A 20,425-nucleotide genomic window follows, 5' to 3' on the forward strand; every position below is an offset into this window, starting at 1 on the left:
AACTAATCCTGTACAAAGTTATACTCCTTCGCCGCAAGGTACACGGGTAGGTACGTCTTAAGGCCGCCATATTGGAGCGGTACTGAGTGGCTTCAGGTGAGTGACGTACATATTGAAGTCCCCGTGAGTTGGCACAGGAAAATGCCTACACGTTCCCTTTGTGAATGTTTCATAAAATATACATTAATAATGTAAGGTTTTATCCAGAAATTGTGAATTTGAACTGTATTCAACCGTGGCGTTTTTTTCGACAAGGAAGTCTCACAGTCACGTGACGGTAAAAGGGCACGGGAGGGGGCACGCGCAGGGTTTTTTCACACTTTTGTAAACAACATGGCGAATTACGGATTGGCCAACCGATGAACCGCCGTGCTCACCAGCAAGAAACCTTTGGATTTTTTAAAATAACCACACAGTGGTTTATGTCGTACCTAAACGCAGCAACACGACGGGACTAGAAGCCACGGAGAGGTGGAAAGAAGACCGTTTGACAACCAAACGGTAATGTCAACTCGTTAGCATTGTTGCTAGCTCACCAAAATCATGTAGCTTCCAGTTTTCAAGTGATATGTCATTAGAATTTGATGAAAGAGCACACCTACACTCTATCAGGGTTTTCGGTCTTACAGTGTATCCTCAAGTACTATATTTTTTACATGATAAAGGGCATTGTTTTCTGTGTGAAGATAAAGCTGTAGATTAGATTAGGTTGTATTGTTTTCAGACTAGCTCAGGTATAGTCAACTGGCGGCCCACGGGCCAAATTCAGCCCATGAAGGACATCAGACCGGTTCACAAGTTCGGTTTCAGAACTTGGGAAACAACTAACATTTTTACCGCAGGTCCCCAGAATGGTATTTTCCTACAGAGCATCTTGGCTAGTATTTTTGTAGCATGTGCTGAAAAACAGCAGGAAGCTGCTGCCATATAGAGGATGTTTGGCTAGCATTTTTTCAGTAGGTCCTTCAAAACAGTACAGTGTTCCTATCTTTTGCTTGACTAGCCTTGTGCTCATTTGTTTACCTATTCCCACTCTGATTATCCATGTATTGGACCTTTTTGTGACTCATTTTTACAGGTAAATGTTCATATATAATGTTAATATGTCCTTGTATCTGTCTTCCGACCAGGCCGTCTTCAGTCTATGGGCTCTCAGTCTAGCTCTGGGATGTCTGGTGGAAGGGGCTCTTCCAGTGGCAACCCAGTTGATCAGTCCGAATCTGCAGAACCGAACCAGAGCAGCAACAGCAACCAAGGCCGCAGGACGGCTGATAGGCAGCAAGGAGACAGACAGTCAACATCAGAGGAGGACCTTGACTTAGCTGAAGTGCTGGCTTACCTACTGAGGAGGTGGATTTTATTATTGTTTGTTAAATATGTCTTGTGAAAAATAGATATTTTGTCCTCTATTAGTATTATTTTGTGTCTGTATATGCAGGGGCCAGGTCAGGCTGGTCCATGGCAGCGGAGCCACCGGGCTACAGCTTGTCCAGTCGTACGCGGACTCGGATGAGGACAGCGATGAAGCCTGGGAGGGTCGACTGGGTGACCGCTACAATCCACCGGGTATAATAATATCATGCGGTGATCTATACTGCATACTGCATGAGCGGCGTGATTGTTGAGAATTATGACCGTTTGTATTGTCAGTGGACAACCAGCCTGACACACATGACGTGGACCGCAGTGAGATCCGAACCCAGATCCTTCTGGCCACGGCTTCTGGTGCCCTGAGAGGGAAAAAAAGTTTTGCCCACATGCTAACAGAGGTGAGGCATGAATCACGTATAATGAACAAGGAACTTGTCATATTGATTACAGAACATATTTACTGAAGTAGTACGGTAAATATTATTACAGGCTCATAAATGTGTAATTGGTGGTAAATGTCATGTGTGTGTGTCAACTAGAGGGAGCAAGGAAGATGTAGAGGCTCAAGTTTTTCCCATGGAGAGTGCAGTCGCATCCGCTCGCAGTAAGTGCTATTCATTCACAATCTTTATGTGAAACATGAATACATATATCTTATATATATATCCTGTTCTATGCTCTTGTTTTGGTACCATTTCCTGTTTTGCCCTGGGTTTTGTCTGCCTGCTTTACTTTTCCCTTTCCACTCGCACCTGTCGCTATTTGTGTTCCTTTCCTATTTAGTTCAGGTGTGTGCGCCATTGTTTGTTGTAGCTCCCCACGCTACTCCAACCGTCTTCGCTCGTATCCTGCACCTGTATATCAGCTATCTTTATTAAAATATGTTTTTTTATCTGCTGCTCTCTGCATACTGGGGTCGTGTCACAATGCCGAAGCCAAAACGTAACATATCTATTCTTTTTCTGTGCATTATAACGCAAGAAAAGTACTTATGAGATAGCTAACAATAAACTTTTCAATGCCCACACTATTTAATATTTTTCAGATTTGGTTGACTGATTTCTATGCTAAAATCAATGCAATATATGTCACAATATGCTATATACCTAAATATATTTAACCCAGCTTTGCATTAGAAGCAACAAAGGAAATGGTTTGTAATTGTTCTGATGTGATTATGTAGGCCAATGAAAAATGAGCTCCGGTCATCAAATGGAGGGTCCACCGTACATATTTTTAATCAAATGAAGTCTTTCTAGTGTGCTTATATCTTCTCCCTTGCGTTCCCGTCCTAGTTTCCTGCCAAACTACGTCTCTCACAAGGATACGTACCAACAGAAAGCCTTCTGTGGCGTCTACAGCGAGGATGGCAACATGTTTCTCTCTGCCTGCCAGGGTATATTACCTAAGATTTATTTTTTTATTGCTCAAACATAACTGGTTTATAGTTAAATATAAATTATGAATATTAAATGTATGGATAATGCACAGTATGTTTGTTTTTTTTCTCCTGTATTTCGCTTCAGATCAGAACATCCGCTTGTATGACACAAGCAGAGGACGTTTTCTACTACGGCAAACGGTGAAGGCTCGGGACGTTGGATGGAGCGTGCTGGATGTCTGCTTCACTCCAGATGCGCAGCACGTGCTCTACTCCAGCTGGTCGGACTACAGTAAGAAGGGGGAGGGGGGCAGTCACTCACTCTATTCTAGCTATGTGTACATTCATCCGTCACTACTCAGCGGTTCAAATTTTGCAACTTCCTTCTATCACGGTTTATGAAAATATATAAAAATAATGTGTCGTGGTTGAACATATTTAAGCTAATGTAAAAAAAATTAATAAATTAAGCATTTTCAAGCATAAAAAGGGCTAAATGTACTAAAATACAACCAACTAGAAGGCATTCAAAAGATGCATTCAAAGACATTGATGATACATAGTAGTCTACACTTTATTATATGCCTACTATATTGGGTAATATGAGCGTAAAGGTGGCTGTAGGGCTGTTATGTCATGTCTAGAGGGCTCTAATAATGTTTAAAACCATATTTATTAAATATATAAAAAATATGTATTGTGGTTGAACATATTTAAGCTAATGTACCATTTTTTTCTAAATTAAGCATTTCAAGCATAAAAAGGGCTAAATGTACTAAAATACAACTAACTAGAAGGCATTCAAAAGATGCATTCAAAGACATTGATGATACGTAGTAGTCTACACTGGTCACGAGGTGTCAGTTATGTTAACTGTAATGTTCGGTGAGACACACAAGCACCAGATTTGATCGTCAGAACCACAGACCAATGATCCTTAATAAAAACACCGGCTTCTGTAGCTTTTTTCCCCATGGCAAAATGAAACTCAACTCTGTACCTGACATCACTTCCTGTCCGCCACTTATTTTTTTCCCCAAAGGAACACATCTATAGCAAGAACAATGTATTAAATGGCTTATTTATTCTTATTATGCCTACTATATTGGGTAATATGAGTGTAAAGGTGGCTGTAGGGCTGTTATTTCATGTCTAGAGGGCTCTAATAATGTTTAAAACCATATTTATTAAATATCTAAAAATTATGTGTTGTGGTTGAACATATTTAAGCTAATGTACCATTTTTTTCTAAATTAAGCATTTCAAGCATAAAAAGGGCTAAATGTACTAAAATACTAACTAGAAGGCATTCAAAAGATGCATTCAAAGACATTGATGATACGTAGTAGTCTACACTGGTCGCCAAGTGTCAGTTATGTTAACTGTAATGTTCGGTGAGACACACAAGCACCAGACTTGATCGTCAGAACCACAGACCAATGATCCCTAATAAAAACACCGGCTTCTGTAGCTTTTTTTTCGCACGGCAAAATGAAACTCAACTCTGTACCTGACATCACTTCCTGTCCGCCACTTATTTTTTTCCCCAAAGGAACACATCTATAGCAAGAACAATGTATTAAAGGGCTTATTTATTCTTATTATGCCTACTATATTGGGTAATATGAGTGTAAAGGTGGCTGTAGGGCTGTTATTTCATGTCTAGAGGGCTCTAATAATGTTTAAAACCATATTTATTAAATATATAAAAATTATGTGTTGTGGTTGAACATATTTAAGCGAATGTACCATTTTTTCTAAATTAAGCATTTCACGCATAAAAAGGGCTAAATGTACTAAAATGTACTAAAACTAGAAGGCATTCAAAAGATGCATTCAAAGACGCTGATGATACGTAGTAGTCTACACTGGTCGCAAGGTGTCACTTATGTTACTGTAATGTTTATTTATTCTTATTATGCCTACTATATTGGGTAATTTGAGCGTAAAGGTGGCTGTAGGGCTGTTATTTCACGTCTAGAGGGCTCTAATGATGTTTAAAACCATATTTAGAAGGTTGTAAACAAGTTTTCTATGCACAAACTATGACAATGTTTCATAATCGCACTTAATTTATCAAGGCAGGGCCTGGAACAAATTAATTATTGTACATAATAGTAAAGCGAAGCACACATCGACATGATCTAACACATGTGTAGCAAGCGCAGACTTGAATTGTGTCGGTTTTTCTATCAGACCGTATGACGCGGTGCAGGCTCAAACGTAGGCGGCAACTAATTATTTCAGCTATCCATGCTATCGATAGGTGCCAAAAGCACAGTGACGCATTCGGTTCTAATTGCACCATGGAAATATAAATAATTACCCTTACTCAGTCAACCCTGACACAAGCATTTGACGTCTCATACCTTCTGCAGTTGAGCATATAAACACAACAGAGCATTATATTTTTATTGATTAAAAACTGATTAAAAATATCACCCGCTTATTGTGACCTGTGTGCGATGTCGTCCCTGCAGTTCACCTGTGCAGTATCGACGGGGACAGTGAAAACCACACAGCATTGGACCTCAAGTTAGTGTTTCCTGTTATAGTAACTTATACCTTTGCAGAACAGGTAATCCATCATTCCCCACCACGCAACGCAGACTCCCCACTCTCCCCTCCATTACCATCTGGATGAATGATGATGTCCCATGCTGTCATCTTTCTCTACAGTCATCCTTTCTCTGTGTGTGTCTTGGCTAATTGCGCCAAATGACTGCAGTCCATTAGGGTTTCACACCACCATTAGCATATAGCTTTTTTTTTTAGGTGAAGTGTCAAGTGTTGGTAACCAAAATGTGTTTTTTTTTTATTTTATTTTTTTTTTCAGTCCAGATGAGAGGAGGTTCTGTGTGTTCTCACTGGCTGCGTCCACAGATGGCAAAGAGATCCTGGGAGGGTGAGCGACATTATCGTCCATTTAAGTTGACATTCTCGGACAGGGGTGGGCAAACTACGGCCTGGGGGCCACATCCGGCCCGCCAAGTGTTTCAATATGGCCCGCCTGTTTTTTCATTTAAACACAAGTATTTCATTTAAACTCAACATACAACCTGGCATCGTGGCTTGAGCCAACTTTTTGATGGTTGAGGTAGCTGCTTTATCAATTTCGTTATTTGATGTGGTCTGTTGTTTACAAAATGCTCCTGGAAAAAGGAGCACAAGCACAATAATAGTAATAATAATAATAATAATGTTGTCAATAATGATAATAATACTACTATTATATTAATATTGTTGTTAATAATATTAATATAATAATGGTAGTAATATTACAAAATACTCCTGGAAAAAGGAGCACAAGCACAATAATAGTAATACAAATAATAATAATAATGTTGTTGTCAATAATGATAATAATACTACTATTATATTAATATTGTTGTTAATAATATTAATACAATAATGGTAGTAATATTATTATTAACAAAATAATAATAATATAACATTACTATAACTAATAATAATACTAATAATAATTCTAATAAAAATAACAATAATAATAATAATAATACAATTATAACACACTTTACATCAAATAAATTAAATAAAAAAAATAAAAATAAAAAAATATTATATTTATATTATTTATTATATAAATATATCATATAATAAATAATATATTATATTTATTATATTTATATTTATTATAAAAAATAAAAATATAGGTGTAAAAATGGACTGTTATAAATACTACATAATCCCCCCGTCAATTTTGTTAAATTAATGCGGCCCGTGAGTCAAAAAGTTTGCCCACCCCTGTTCTAGGAGCTCTTCAGACTCTGATCTTCTCGCTAGAAGTTCAGGATGCTCTGTCTTGAATAGAGAGAGAACTTGCATAAGGAGCTTCTCAAAGGCAACCTTCGGACAAACCTAAATCCTTATCATGATATCACATTTATGTTTTTTCGTACATATACATACATTGTACATCAGATGGTGTCTTGTTCATTTGTTCAGTCTCTTTTTCTCCTCCTCACCATTCAGAGCAAATGACGGCTGCCTTTATGTTTTTGATCTCGACCAGAATAAAAGAACACTGAAGGTGAGTGTTTGCATTTGCGGGCGTCATTTCTGTATTTCACCCCCTGCCCATAAAGAGTGTCTTTTCTGTCAACAAACATCACTGTTAACATCTTCTGCACAATTCGCCCCTTAGTGTAAACCTACGTCACACATAAGCAGATAAAATCGTCCCATCGTCCTTGTCTGACACCTGCATCTTCTCCTTCCCCCGCCTGCGCCAGATTGATGCTCACGAGGACGACGTGAACGCGGTGGCGTTTGCTGACAGCTCGTCCCAGCTGCTGTTCTCCGGCAGCGACGACGCGCTATGCAAAGTGTGGGACAGGAGGACGCTGCGGGAGGATCGACCGCAGCCTGTCGGACAGCTGGCGGGCCACCGAGACGGCATCACCTTCATCCACAGCAAGGTGTGGGCGGAGGAGGGAGTGGCGTTGTACGATAGCTACATGCAGGCAGTGTTGCAACGAAACTGAAGGTGATGGAGTGGCCAAGTATGTCTTCTCCGTGCCGAAAGCCGATCCCGGCACAGATGGAAGGAAGGTGGAGTGCATGGTGTCCTAACATCCACCAGCTCCACTAGTGATGTCATCATGGAGGAGTGGAAGAGGATTCCAGTTGCAACCTGCTCGATTCCATGCCCAAAAAGATTAAAGCGGTGCTAGCTAACGATGTTGTTGACACTAAATGTTCACACTAAGGACAAAATTAGGTCACTGTGAGCTGTACTCACTTGTTTTGATAGCTATTTAGACTATAATTGTTGTGTATTGACTCATTTTCAGCTATGCTAAGACTATGCTAGGTATTTCTATTTCTATTACAATGTAACATGTAATAAAATGTTGAAACGTGAGAGGTTTGCACAGACACCGCTAAGCGGCACTTCTCAATTTGAGCAGTAAATCCTGGATTAGCCGTCAGCCGCCGTACCTGTTCCGCTACTCTCTTCCATTGTCGCTTTGTTTTCACCTCTCTATTGTTTCCTATCACGTAACTTTCATATCTCGGCACAGGGCGACGCACGCTATCTGATCAGCAACTCGAAGGACCAGTCCATCAAGCTCTGGGACATTAGGAAGTTCTCACCCAAAGAGGGATTGGCAGCCTCCCGCCTGGCTGTCATTCAGCAGAATTGGGATTACCGCTGGCAGCAGGTTCCTCAGAGAGGTAGGATGGGGCGAATCCGACAGATGCAAGACAAAAGACGTGGAATAAAGTAGACAGGAGATAATAAGTAAATAAAATACAGTGAAAATGTAAATATTTCAGACCAATGGTGATTAATCTGATTTAGGAGTTTTAATCATGTAAAAAAACTAAACAAGATAAGATTGACTGCACTTTCTATCTTCTCCATCTCAGCCCTGAAGCGACACAAGCTGGCCGGCGACACCTCCGTGATGACGTACCGCGGCCACGGCGTTCTGCACACCCTCATCCGCTGCCGCTTCTCGCCCGAGTTCAGCACAGGCCAGAGGTTCATCTACTCGGGTTGCTCCACCGGCAAAATCGTCGGTGAGTCTCCCATTTTTCAATGCCAAGCAGCGGCTCTCCCATCAAGCATAACATCACTTCGCTATTTTTTTTCTTTCTTTTTCTCACAGTTTACGACGTGCTGACGGGCAATGTGGTTACCAGACTGTCGGGACATGACGCCTGCGTGAGGGACATCACTTGGCACCCGTATGAAGACAACATCATCAGTACCTCTGTGAGTGTCATATTATCCCAAGAACACAATTTGAGCTTTTCAGACAATAATGCCCATGTGATCCTTTGCTATAACATTGACCTAAACCTTGCTTATCGCCATTAATTGGCAAAATTAATTTCTGCAAAGTAAGATTTATTTAGTTAGAGCATGAAAAAACATTTTTTTTAACATTATTAGAGCCCTCTAGACATGAAATAACACCCCTAAAGTCATCTTTACACTTGTATTACTCAATATGGTCGAGATTCATTCATTCATTTTCTATTGCTTATCCTCACGAGGGGTGCTGGAGCCTATCCCAGCTGTCTCTGGGCGAGAGGCGGGGTACACCCTGGACTGGTGGCCAGCCAATCACAGGGCACATATAGACAAACAACCATTCACACTCACATTCATACCTATGGACAATTTGGAGTCGCTAATTAACCTAGCATGTTTTTGGAATGTGGGAGGGAGCCTATCCCAGCCGTCATCGGACGAGAGGCGGGGTACACACTCTGGACTGGTGGCCAGCCAATCACAGGGCACATATAGACAAACAACCATTCACACTCACATTCATACCTATGGACAATTTGGAGTCGCTAATTAACCTAGCATGTTTTTTTTGGAATGTGGGAGGAAACCGGAGTACCCGGAGAAAACCCACGCATATACAGGGAGAACACACAGAGATGGCTGAGTGTGGAATTGAACTCCGGTCTCCTAGCTGTGAGGTCTGCCCGCTAACCACTCCTCCACCGTGCAGCCCTATGGTAGAGATAATAAGAGTAAATAAACCAGTTAAGACTTGTTGCTATAAATGTGTTCCCTTATGTGAGAGAGCTGAGGGTGGAATTGAACTCCGGTCTCCTAGCTGTGAGGTCTGTCCGCTAACCACTCGTCCACCGTGCAGCCATATGGTAGAGATAATAAGAGTAAATAAACCAGTTAAGACAGAAATAAGACTTGTTGCTATAAATGTGTTCCCTTATGTGAGCTAGTACACTGTATGTATATAATACAGTATATTTAATCTACCATTTAACAGCATGGTTGTCATTCACATGTAATAACATCACTTCCGTGTCCACAGTGGGACGGAGGCGTGCGAATGTGGGAGCACAGACAAACTCACCCACTGGAGGAGGAGCGGGAGAGAGATTGACGTCTCAGAGGCTGCAAGAGACTGAGAGACGTGCCGGCGACGTCGCAGAAGCCGCCAGAGCTCGGCCCCAAACAGAGGGAAGTCCACTCACTCAGGCCTTTAGAAGAGACTTAAAACATCTTTCAAATTCACTGCTGGGTGTAATGATTACAAAATTGTAGACAGAACGGCTATAAGTGGGGCGCTACCGAGAGACACAAAGCAATTCTTGCAGCAAACTTAACTCGACCAAGTATTCTACATTTGGTCCTGAAATCTTAAGCACTGCGTTTTACTTCACAAGCTTTTTCAAAACGTATTTGAACATGGCAGGGAGGCGGTGACAGGCAATTGTGTATAAATGTATAGTATTTTAATGGTACAGTATGTGCTTTCCGGGAGTGTTTAGATAGTTTGTTGAAAGGACTTCAGCTTTTTCTGCTTTCAGGGGCCAAAACACGCAAAAAAAAAACAACAACAAAAAACCCATAAACAGTCCTCACAAGTCATGTCATCCCCTAAATGGATTTTTCTGAGTGCATAGATTGTGTTGTGATGCGGAGATGACTCAAAATTAGGAGTTAATTATAAAGGACACTTTATTATAATAACGCAATTTAATAAATGGAATGTGTGTAATAATTCTGTCAAAGTATGATGAACTATGTGTGTGTGTGTGCGCGCGTGTGTGTGTGTGTGTGAAAACCTACAATCTGATCTGCTTTTGCAATTTTCTGGCGCTTGTATCACAGCTCATATTTCACTATCAAACAATTTCACAGTAACATTAAAACTTTTAAACGTGTCCCTGCACTTGATTAATAGGCTTTCTTGATAATTGAATGACATGCAGCCCGCATGAAGTGGTCTTTCTGCACAATATGTTGAAAATGTCCTACAGTATAAGTATTTTTTTTTAACAATTTTAAGACCAAAATGTGTCTTGTAGATCAGGGGTGATCAAACTTTATGGTAAAATTAAAAAAAATAGAAGGGCCACTTTGATATTTTGCATTTTGTAAACCAACCCATGTAGATATATGCTCACAAATTATGTATTTTTAAAGACAAAATGGCCTCCATTTCAGTTTTGTATTATAGTTGACAGTATATTATTACTTTTTCTCCACTGCTCATTTTTTCTATTTAATGTTTTAGCAGGGCAGCATGGCGGTTTAGTGGTTAGCGCGCAGACCTCACAGCTAGGAGACCAGGGTTCAATTCCACCCTCGGCCATGTCTGTGTGGAGTTTGCATGTTCTCCCCGTGCATGCGTGGGTTTTCTCCGGGTACTCCGGTTTCCTCCCACATTCCAAAAACATGCTAGGTTAATTGGTGACTCCAAATTGTCCATAGGTATGAATGTGAGTGTGAATGGTTGTTTGTCTATATGTGCCCTGTGATTGGCTGGCGACCAGTCCAGGGTGTACCCCGCCTCTCGCCCGAAGGCAGCTGGGATAGGCTCCAGCACCCTCAACCCTCGTGAGGAAATGAATGAATGAATGAATTTTTTAGCTTTTTTTCCATATTTTTTTTCCGAAAGTCATGTGCATCATGGAACTTGTAGTTGTCAGCCCACTACCATAACAAGCTCTTTATTATACCACTAAAAAAAAAACATATAATTGTCTTAACAAAGCCCGACACAGATCTAAGTTTACTTCTTCAAAGGGTCCAGCAACGAGCACCAACTTCCCAAAGTCATGTGAAAGTCATTTTAATGGCAGCGACACCATTAAAGCGCGCTAAAATTACACAGCTATTCCTCTGTAGTAATCAATCCCCTTTCATACAGAGGAGGCGTAACCAATGAATGGCATTTTTTGCAAATGAAAACAAGTTAATGGTGAAGAAGTTGCGCTAATGACTATTTTGTGCATGAGCGTCGGCGAGAAACGACAGCTGACACAAAAAAAAAGCGTCGGTGACAAAACGCAGCTGCTGGCGGCGCCAAATGCATCTCCTAAATTAGCTTTTAACAGCTGACTCCAGAAGAAAGTGAAGTGAGTTGATGTGAATTAAGATGCATTGCGGGGATTCTTTTTAAGGCACAGTTTAATGTCATGAAGGAGTTAAAGCATGGCTGCACTCAAGGTTTAAGGGGGGGAGGCGGGGCGGGCTTTAAGGGCAAAGGGGATGATGGGGGGGTGTATTTTTATAAACCATGTGCTCTCCTTCACACCTGTCGGTCTCATAGCACACAGTTCAACTCCATTCACACACACGCCACATTCAAGAAGAAGACTCCCAAGATGGTTTCAGGGCTCATCGTTCTGGCAAATTTTCTTCTCGGGCTCCTGAACGCCTCACTGGTGTTCGTAACTAACCTCACAGGCAGAGTTGTGGGCAGCGAGGCGTTCAGGAGGCATTTCCACTTATTGTTGTCCACTTTGGTTCTGGTCGGGCCCGTGCTGAGTTTGTGGGTGTCCAAGTACAGCATCTTTGCAAACAGCAACCACTATCTTTACAGGTAAATCATATTATGTTACTATTTGTTGGCATTGTTATGAATGGAAGCTTAGCCTAGCTGAATGACTTACATATATGTATACAGTATATTGTTCATTTTTCACATCCATGTCAAAAACCTCTGTATATACAGTATAATATAATTTGTTTTAAAGTTAAAAAAATGTTAAAATGCTATTGGCACATTTTAGTAGAAATATAATAAATATACATTACGTCTTTAAGTACGTATAGTTACATTTGGTCGATAGGCTTATGTCTGTGCTGACTGGCTGGGAGGAGTCACGTGGTTTTGCTACCAAGTCGCGAGCTACTGTTGCCAAATATGGTGCCATCCTTCCATGCGTGTATTGCTGTGTTTTGGGCCGCGGGGAAGGTGAAGCCAATCTTAATTGACTGCGTAGAAGGTTTAACTTCTAGCCTACAGTGTACTGTTACTTGAAAATTACTGAAAATTATTTTTTATGTATAAACTTGCCTTCTCGCGCTCGCCCTTCTGATACTACGAGTCCCATAATGCATCGGAACAGCTAGTCGTTACCTAGCTGTCCGCGGTAACACTTATAAATGTTAATATAGCTCGTTTGAAATAGCCTGAAGCGGTAATTGTATGACAGACCTATAAATGTTCAACTACCAATTTAAGAAAATGTCAGCGTTTATATTTGTTTTATTGTAATTGTGTCGGCTAGCTTCCGTTGCCACTCACTCGCCCTTCTGATACTACGAGTCCCATAATGCATCGGAACAGCTAGTCGTTACCTAGCTGTCCGCTGTAACACTTATAAATGTTAATATAGCTCGTTTGAAATAGCCTGAAGTGGTAATTGTATGACAGAACTATAAATGTTCAACAACCAATTTAAGAAAATGTCAGTTTATATTTGTTTTATTGTAATTGTGTCGGCTAGCTTTCGTTGCCACTCACTTCCTTATGTATGGCGGCGTTTGAGGGTCAAAAAGGGTGTAGTGAACCCGTGTCAATAAATAGACTATTCGTTTTCTTAAACACGTTTTGTGTTTTTTGTAAAGCACTTAATGAAGAACATTAACATGTACTCATGTCTACCAAACAGGAAGTTCCTCAGTTCAACTTGGGGTTGGACTTGCACCCTAACAAGTTCTTTCATCATCCTCCTGTCCCTCTCAGCCCATCACTCAGCCTCCCTCTGCCTCCGCCACCTCTCTCGACTCGGCCTCTCAGGCCTGCTTTGGTTGGGATACCAGCGTCTCCTCACATTGCTGGAGGACGCCGCCGGGACCTGCTATGAGCCCGTCCTCCATGGCCAGGAGAGCTCTGCAAACTCCGCACAGCCTCTTCTGCTTCTCCACGAAGACCAGACTAAAGCCTCCTGCCTTAACGCCAAAATGCTTTGGAGAGGATATGAAGTATCTCAGGATGTTCTCATTCTTTGCTTGTGCTGCCTCTTGCTTGTGGAGGAGCTGTCAGTTTTTGGACATCACCTCAAACAAAAGTTCCCCCACGGAGGCCCCCTCAGGTTCATTTTCCTCCTCTGTGTGCTTCTTCTCGCCGTCTGGGTGTTCCTGCTACTGTGTGTGCTGGCACACTTCCCAAATTTCCCCGCGCAGCAGCTAGGAGGAGCTCTTGGCTACCTAGGATGGAGAGGCCTCTATCAAGGATGGTTCCGACTCAAACCAAACTGGCACTGTCCCGGTCTGCCTGGAGTGGAGATTTCACCCAGCACACCTAATTAGGATGCTTGCTTGCAACTGTAGAAGTACTGTCATGAAATCATGGAGTTCGATTCCCAACGTATCCCACCAGACAACTGATTATGACATACAGAATGCAAGAAATCCTCTTTTATTTTGTCACGTGTTGGAAAAGATAAACAAGAAAAGCGAAGATACACAATGGCAGTGCGGCCCGTTTGTACTTCCTTGATCTGGCACGGTTACTCATGTTAGTAGATGAGCGCTTTGCAGTCTCCCCGAGGCCTCTTAATTTTGGCATAGTTCTTGGTGATGATGTCATAGAGTGCCGCCTAAAAGAGGAACAAAGGCGTCAGAGTCATAGGTCTGTGACTTGTGTATTTTGCACTCCTGTTATATAGAGGATCTTTGGCCAGCCTTTTCACAGCAGAGCACCCCTGTCGTATAAAAAGGCGGGACAAAAATGATGCCAATCAATGAAATTATTTTTTTCCATTTGGTTGGTGGCCACCACATAGGGAAGGAAAAGGTGATGATAACCATTGAACAGGAAATTTAACTTATTGCAATAGGCTCAGTGCAGTTAAGATTACTTCCTTACACAAACAATAAATACAGTAATCCCTCGTTTATCACTGTTAACTGGTTCAATCCTAAGTAGAATGCCTTATTTAAAAATGCAATATTTGTGTAGTTATACCATAGAAAATCAGTTTATGACCTTCTATGTATATCTTTTAATATTAGAGCACTCTGGACTTGATATAGCACCCCTATTGTCACCTTTACACATATATTACTAATCTAATCTGTGAAAATAAGCCATTAAAGAGATAAATAAGACCCGTGCTGGTGTGTGTTTCAAATCATGTTTTCCAGATGTGTGGACAGGAAGTGACATCAGCGATTCAGAATTGAGTTTTAGCTGGAGTAAGACTGGCACTGTCTGCCAGCACAGCTAATTAGGATGCTCACTTGCAACAGATAATTATTATGTTGTTATTTTTGTGTGATAAAAGCCTGTAGTGCATGTTACTAGTGACACCTAGTGGCAGCTCATCAGTATTGTTATGCCTTAAACTGGTTTAATTAAAGTGGGGTACACCAATTGTAATAGGTAGTGAATGATGTAAAAGAGAAACAATTTGCGCCTAACACTCACAATTACGAGTGTGCCTTAACGCCTCCGGTTGAATTTTTATTTTGCATTATTTCCTATGGGAAACATTGTTTTGAAGAATGCTGTGCATCATACTGAAAGATCATTTTATGTTGCTAAATAAGGTAACATCTCTGAGTGTGATGCATCAGACAGTAGCGCCATCATCTCCCTATCTCTAAAAGTGGATCTAATGCAAGAGCATGCAGTTTTAATGGTGTGTGTATGAACGCGGTGTTTTAATAGAAGGCAGCTGTAGCGCTTACTTACATATGTGGCGCACATGTCCAGCACCGTGAGGCGGAGCTCAAAATACTGAGTCTGGTCCAATTCGTGAACAAGCTCCCTGTAGTCTCCCTGGAGAACACGACACGATGCTTTCATGGTATGGTTTAACTTGAACTAATACAGAATAGCACATCCAGTAATTCCACGACATAAGGTACTGACCACGTGGGGTGTTTTCGATGCTTTGGCAACTGCATCCCCTCTCTCGCTGTAATACCTGCAAACAATACTCTGTTGTGATACACTGGTAAGCGTAATATAACAATTATGCTAGTAGAGGCGCCCTTACTTTGAAATCTGAGTCTGGAATCCTTCGATTTTGGTGCGTGAGCTTGTCAATATCTCAAACACTTTTTCCTTTGAATGAATAAAAAAAAAATAAATGTTAAAAAAAAAAGGAATTTAAAAGAAATATGAACTGTAACGAACCTGCACTGCTACTCCGAAGTTGTTGCCGTCTTCAATTTTGGGGATTTGGAGTTGTATCCACATAGAAACCTGCAATTCATTGTGTGAGTGAATAGTTGTGTACGCTGGAAGTACCAACAATCATGTGCTATGGCTATCATCACGCTTTTTCATTACTGTTACCCGTCACAAAATAACACAGTAAAGCTAACAAACAATAATGTAGCTCTTTTAGTTGCCTTTCAAAATAATGCTTACTATGTTAGTGTTGATTGAAGGGTTCATATATTTTTTTTCCATCCACAACTAAATGTCAGGACTAACCGTGTTGAGCTTCTCTTTCAGCGTCTGGATCTGAGGCTTGACTTCTTGCAGGAGTTTCTCCACTCGTTCGTTGCAGCAAATGGGACCACAAGGAGGGCCTGGTGCAAGAAAACATCCCCCATGTTGATTAACATAAGGTAATCAAGAGCTTATTTAAACTATAATACGTACATGGTTACTAATAATGACAACAACAACTGAGTCATATCGTTATTGGAATCCTGCGGTCGTGCTTGATTTGTAAATTTCCAGCTTGATATTACTCACCTGAATCATCCTCCTCTTCCTCCTTCTTGTCTTTCTTCCCCTCCTTCTATAACAAAAAGACAGCACATCAAAATGTACATTTAATGATGCAATTATCCAAACAAACATGAACTCCTTACCTTTTCCTTCTCCTCCTTCTTCTTGCGTTTGGCTTCCTCCTTCGCCGGATCCGGCATAGGGATATCCAGCGGTGCCTTCAGGGACGTCACGTCATTGCCGCTAAAAGAGGACTGAATTCGAAAATAGTTTGGAAAAAGCCTCATTTTGGGTATTCGGTGTCATTTTCATACGTGTAGCAATCATGTAAACACAAACCTGTAGCAGCATTTGCAGCTCTTCAATCTTCTGGGGGAAAAATGTCGAGACCAGTTCTTCCGCCTTTATTTCCCACAAAAAGAAGAAGAAAAATGTTTTACAATTATTAATTTTTTGACAGCTTTGGACATTTTGTCAAATCTAAAAAATATATTAAAAAAGCCACAATATACTTATTCACATTTTTACACACTGGATTATGCCAGTAGCTATTTGGACTATGGCAAATCTTAAATGAATATAGTGATTTAAATTAGAAATACTAATGACTTATATTACTAATAATAGCTCTAATGTTTCTTCATCACCTCTTTTTGGAGAAGGTGCGCCCTCTAGTGGCATATATCCCCTACTGCTTTCTCTTGCTCTTAGTGTATCTACAGGATGGGTGAGTAAACTGCAATTTTTTATATCGTCCTGATAGCAAGTACTATATACAAGGCCAGTATTGCCAATAGCGATATTAGTTTTACTTGAAAATGTTCAAGATTATTGAATGATTTAATGATATTGCCTTTAATTTGTTTAAACATATTTAAGGCACTACAAATGTATATTGTAAAAGATCGTGGTAGATACTAAAATCATCTAAAATCAACATTAAATTTAGGGAATTAGATTTTTAAACTATGTTAATCATTTTTTGGATTTATTTATTAATAGTTTAAATGTTAGGAATATTTTTAGGGTTTAGTTGAAAAAAAAACTAAAAACAATACGTGTTTCTTCTTCGGTTTTTCGTCTCCTCCTGTTTTGGAAGCGAGTGCGCCCCCTAGTGGCCGTCTATCCGCTACTACTGCCCATTTCTTTATCTGCAGGTTAAGATTAGCTGTGGAATCCAAGTAGCATAAAAACAATACAACAGCAAAAAGTAATATAATAAATATGTTTTCCAACAGGTCTGTTACCTCCTTGGTGAGCTTCTTGGAGAAGTCATCCACCTGCAACGAGGTAAGATCATGTCATGTAAAAGTATCTTTATTGTGTCACTGCGTGGCTACCATTACACAACTCAAACGGCTCGCATTACATGACCCCTGCTGTGTAGCTGTATAAACATTTAGCAACAAGTTGTCTCAAATGAGGTGCAGTTTTACAGTATTTAAAAACATCCAAATCACATTAATAAATATATATATATATATATATGGCATATATAGGTATAACTCACCTGTTGCTTCGCCTCGATGCTAATATCCATAGCAGCCATGGCGCTTCTAAACTCAGACCCACTGAACACGAAATATCGTTTTAAATTAGTCGATATTTCAAGTGAGTGTTGTTAGAGAGATGGAAAATCCCGACCCTTCTCGGAAATTCAACGCCACACAAAAGGAAAGCCTCAATTACTCAGCAGTAAAACTGAAAACGAAAGTTTTACGAAAATAACTTCCGCACTCCACCCCCCGGGGCATCATGGGACTTGCAGTTCTAGTCCCTTTAATCGCTTTTTTACGACGTTGGTGGCAGTTTTCCCAGGGGGGAATTATTCGAAAATGACCTTTTACCTGTTTATAGAAAATACTAAAACCAAACCAATGTAGTTTATTGATAAACATACATTTATTTGGTGAATATTTTGGCATCTACAAAGAGGACTACAGCCAGAGTATGTTACTAGATTATTTAATAGATTATTACATAATTTATTAAAATTAAAACATATTTATTTATAATTATTTATTATTAAAATATGTTAATATATAATTTAATATATATTATTATATTATATATATAATTTAATATACATATATTATTATATAATATATTTAATAGATTAATAGATTACATATATTAATAATTATTTAATTATTTATAATTATTATAATTAAAATATATTAATATATATTATTTAATATATATTATTATATTATATATATATATTATTTAATATAAATAATATATATTTAATAGATTATTTCAAACACATTGTTTACAGCTTCATAATTTAGCATGTTTTTGTACTAAGTACTAATAGTTTCTTCACTTCCTGTGTACAAAATCTACCAGTTTATTCATTACGCTTCTTATTTTGTATATTTATATGCTCTGTAGCTGTGTAAAAGGTACTTAAAGATGCATAAAGACAAATATACATACAATGTTATGCTTAAACTCATTCACATGTGAGCTATCAGGCGCTGTCACATGGTGTCTTTCACCTGGGGGTCTGCTGCTGCTAAAAACAAACAAAGAACAAAAAAAAAAAGCTGTCGGCACCTCCCACTGACAACAGTTATTGAACGTATCACATGCATGAGTATTTAAATGGTAACATCAATCATAAATCCTGTATTGAAGATCACAAATTGTAGTATTTGTAATAATATTGATGTGGAATAATAGAGCAATAGTCTCTATGAATGAGTAGAAGACTAACTTAACTTGAAATAACATGTTTGTGTGCACACACGCGACACATCAATAAGTCACTCATTAAACGTGTGTTATTATTCATGTAGGCACCCAAAGGGCAAAGGTACCGTGCTTGTTTGCACTGCAGCGAGAGGACCATTATTTGTTGATTCTTTGATTCGATTAAGCTGTGTATTCAAACTCTGTAGCCGATAGTTAGTCCCGCGTGTCACTGTCGCCGCTTAGCCCAAAGGTCGCACACACTGGGGTGTTTTCCCTCCTCGTCTGCAAGTCACAAAGACATGCAAAAGTGGCTCGACGTGATTTGGTTAAGCACATGCCGAGCGGGTAGTCATGTGCAGTTTATGCTGTGACAAAACCAGTTATGCATGTCTTTATTGCATGGGGCCAGTATTTTATTTTTTAATTCATAATTACTACTGAAAACAGTCATTGGTCGGTCTACGTTGCAGACAAGCACATGTCAGTTTACATGCTAGTCATCGATAGTAGTAGAAAGTAAGAAAGTAAACTTAATTTACTGATTAATTTACTGATTTCTGCCAAAGAAGCGAAAGAAAGCATTAATATTATTTGTAAACTGGAAGCCATTTTAGCACCATCTTCTGACCAGACATGCTGCGTGCTTATCTCTCATGTCCTGTATAAATTCTTCTGTCTGCCCCCCCCCAACCCCCACCCATGCATTTCCTCTCACTCTCTTAACAAATGGCAGCTCACAATAAGGCACTTTTTTGGGATTTTAATTCAACAGCTCCCTTGTTTTAGCAGCAACTTCAACAACATGACTTTACAGTAGCATAACACCACAAGCAAAACAAGATCATATTATTAGGCCTAAATATGAAACAGGTATAAATATGATTATTATTACTATGGCATTGCTACTATGAATGATAATACAGTAATATAGAAGTATAAGTAGGGGTGGCCGTTTAAGCGTCCATTGCATTAAATACAAGTTATCAACAAGCTAAAGTCTCTGCTGAGCATTAGAGTAGAGATACAGCAGAAAAATATGAAATAGCAAAAAAATAGGGGTCATATAAATCATTCATTTATTGTTTTGAAGCAATTGTGACAAAATTGACTGCACTACTTTTTCTCACCAGCGGAGGCGCTGTTGATTCGACTTCAGCTTCCCATTTAAAAACGTCTTTCTAAACAAACACACACAAAACAGCAACACACCTAAATACCAATGCACTTACTGCATGCTTGGAATGTGATGAACTATTTAAAAGTTTATTTCGTTTTCTTTTTTTCACTTTACGTCTTGTTTTTTAACACGTCATGCATCTGTTTCCGGGTTCTGCCTCCACGCTATTTGCAGGCTCCTTCTGTACATCTGTACTGCTGCTGTTCCTCCTCTTGCTGCTGTTGTAGGAACTCTGGAGACTTGCGTCAGCCGCACCGCTGCTTTGGAGAACAATAAGAGCACAACTTGCATGGAAGTCAACTTTTTGAGTATTTTTTTTTTCCCCCCTGCGGAGGAAACCCAGCTGTACGTCATCCGGGTGAA

At 39.8% G+C, this 20,425-nt stretch overlaps 3 protein-coding genes across 3 annotated transcripts; 2 read left to right on the top strand and 1 right to left on the bottom strand.

The window, feature by feature from the left end:
* The first annotated feature begins 305 nt into the window (after window positions 1-305).
* Window positions 306-10,240, top strand: dcaf11 (ddb1 and cul4 associated factor 11). The gene is made up of 15 exons (XM_058059556.1): window positions 306-501; window positions 1,131-1,350; window positions 1,439-1,566; window positions 1,651-1,769; window positions 1,911-1,975; window positions 2,667-2,767; window positions 2,898-3,044; window positions 5,233-5,287; window positions 5,589-5,657; window positions 6,746-6,803; window positions 7,006-7,191; window positions 7,798-7,951; window positions 8,147-8,299; window positions 8,389-8,495; window positions 9,574-10,240. The coding sequence occupies exons 2-15, from the start codon at window positions 1,145-1,147 to the stop codon at window positions 9,643-9,645; spliced, it is 1,620 nt and encodes a 539-aa protein (XP_057915539.1). The 5' UTR covers window positions 306-501; window positions 1,131-1,144; the 3' UTR covers window positions 9,646-10,240.
* A 229-nt stretch (window positions 10,241-10,469) lies between these two features.
* Window positions 10,470-20,230, top strand: LOC131108540 (fat storage-inducing transmembrane protein 1). Its single transcript, XM_058059561.1, has 4 exons — window positions 10,470-12,093; window positions 13,169-16,082; window positions 17,427-17,478; window positions 19,619-20,230. The coding sequence occupies exons 1-2, from the start codon at window positions 11,687-11,689 to the stop codon at window positions 13,806-13,808; spliced, it is 1,047 nt and encodes a 348-aa protein (XP_057915544.1). The 5' UTR covers window positions 10,470-11,686; the 3' UTR covers window positions 13,809-16,082; window positions 17,427-17,478; window positions 19,619-20,230.
* psme1 (proteasome activator subunit 1) lies at window positions 13,902-17,935 on the bottom strand. Its single transcript, XM_058059563.1, has 11 exons — window positions 17,699-17,935; window positions 17,436-17,468; window positions 16,528-16,590; window positions 16,332-16,442; window positions 16,213-16,258; window positions 15,946-16,043; window positions 15,643-15,711; window positions 15,503-15,570; window positions 15,376-15,430; window positions 15,196-15,282; window positions 13,902-14,098 (listed from the first exon to the last, which is right to left on the bottom strand). Exons 1-11 carry the CDS (start codon window positions 17,735-17,737, stop codon window positions 14,018-14,020), a joined length of 750 nt encoding a protein of 249 aa, XP_057915546.1. The 5' UTR covers window positions 17,738-17,935; the 3' UTR covers window positions 13,902-14,017.
* Window positions 20,231-20,425: the final 195 nt, after the last annotated feature.

Source organism: Doryrhamphus excisus, chromosome 21 (genome assembly GCF_030265055.1).
Source record: "Doryrhamphus excisus isolate RoL2022-K1 chromosome 21, RoL_Dexc_1.0, whole genome shotgun sequence".
Taxonomy (NCBI): Eukaryota; Metazoa; Chordata; class Actinopteri; order Syngnathiformes; family Syngnathidae; genus Doryrhamphus; species Doryrhamphus excisus.

What these genes read in the sequence shown, in the direction of transcription:
- dcaf11 (XM_058059556.1), top strand. Translation starts at nt 1,145, where the DNA reads ATGGGCTCTCAGTCTAGCTCTGGGATGTCTGGTGGAAGGGGCTCTTCC. An exon ending in CACACAGCATTGGACCTCAA is followed by an intron (nt 5,288 to 5,588) that starts GTTAGTGTTTCC and finishes TTTTTTTTTCAG; the next exon opens with TCCAGATGAGAGGAGGTTCT. An exon ending in GGCAAAGAGATCCTGGGAGG is followed by an intron (nt 5,658 to 6,745) that starts GTGAGCGACATT and finishes CTCACCATTCAG; the next exon opens with AGCAAATGACGGCTGCCTTT.
- LOC131108540 (XM_058059561.1), top strand. Translation starts at nt 11,687, where the DNA reads ATGAAGGAGTTAAAGCATGGCTGCACTCAAGGTTTAAGGGGGGGAGGC. An exon ending in AGCAACCACTATCTTTACAG is followed by an intron (nt 12,094 to 13,168) that starts GTAAATCATATT and finishes TCTACCAAACAG; the next exon opens with GAAGTTCCTCAGTTCAACTT.
- psme1 (XM_058059563.1), bottom strand. Translation starts at nt 17,737, where the DNA reads ATGGCTGCTATGGATATTAGCATCGAGGCGAAGCAACAG. An exon ending in TTCCAGACTCAGATTTCAAA is followed by an intron (nt 15,431 to 15,502) that starts GTAAGGGCGCCT and finishes TATTGTTTGCAG; the next exon opens with GTATTACAGCGAGAGAGGGG. An exon ending in TGGACATGTGCGCCACATAT is followed by an intron (nt 14,099 to 15,195) that starts GTAAGTAAGCGC and finishes TTCCTCTTTTAG; the next exon opens with GCGGCACTCTATGACATCAT.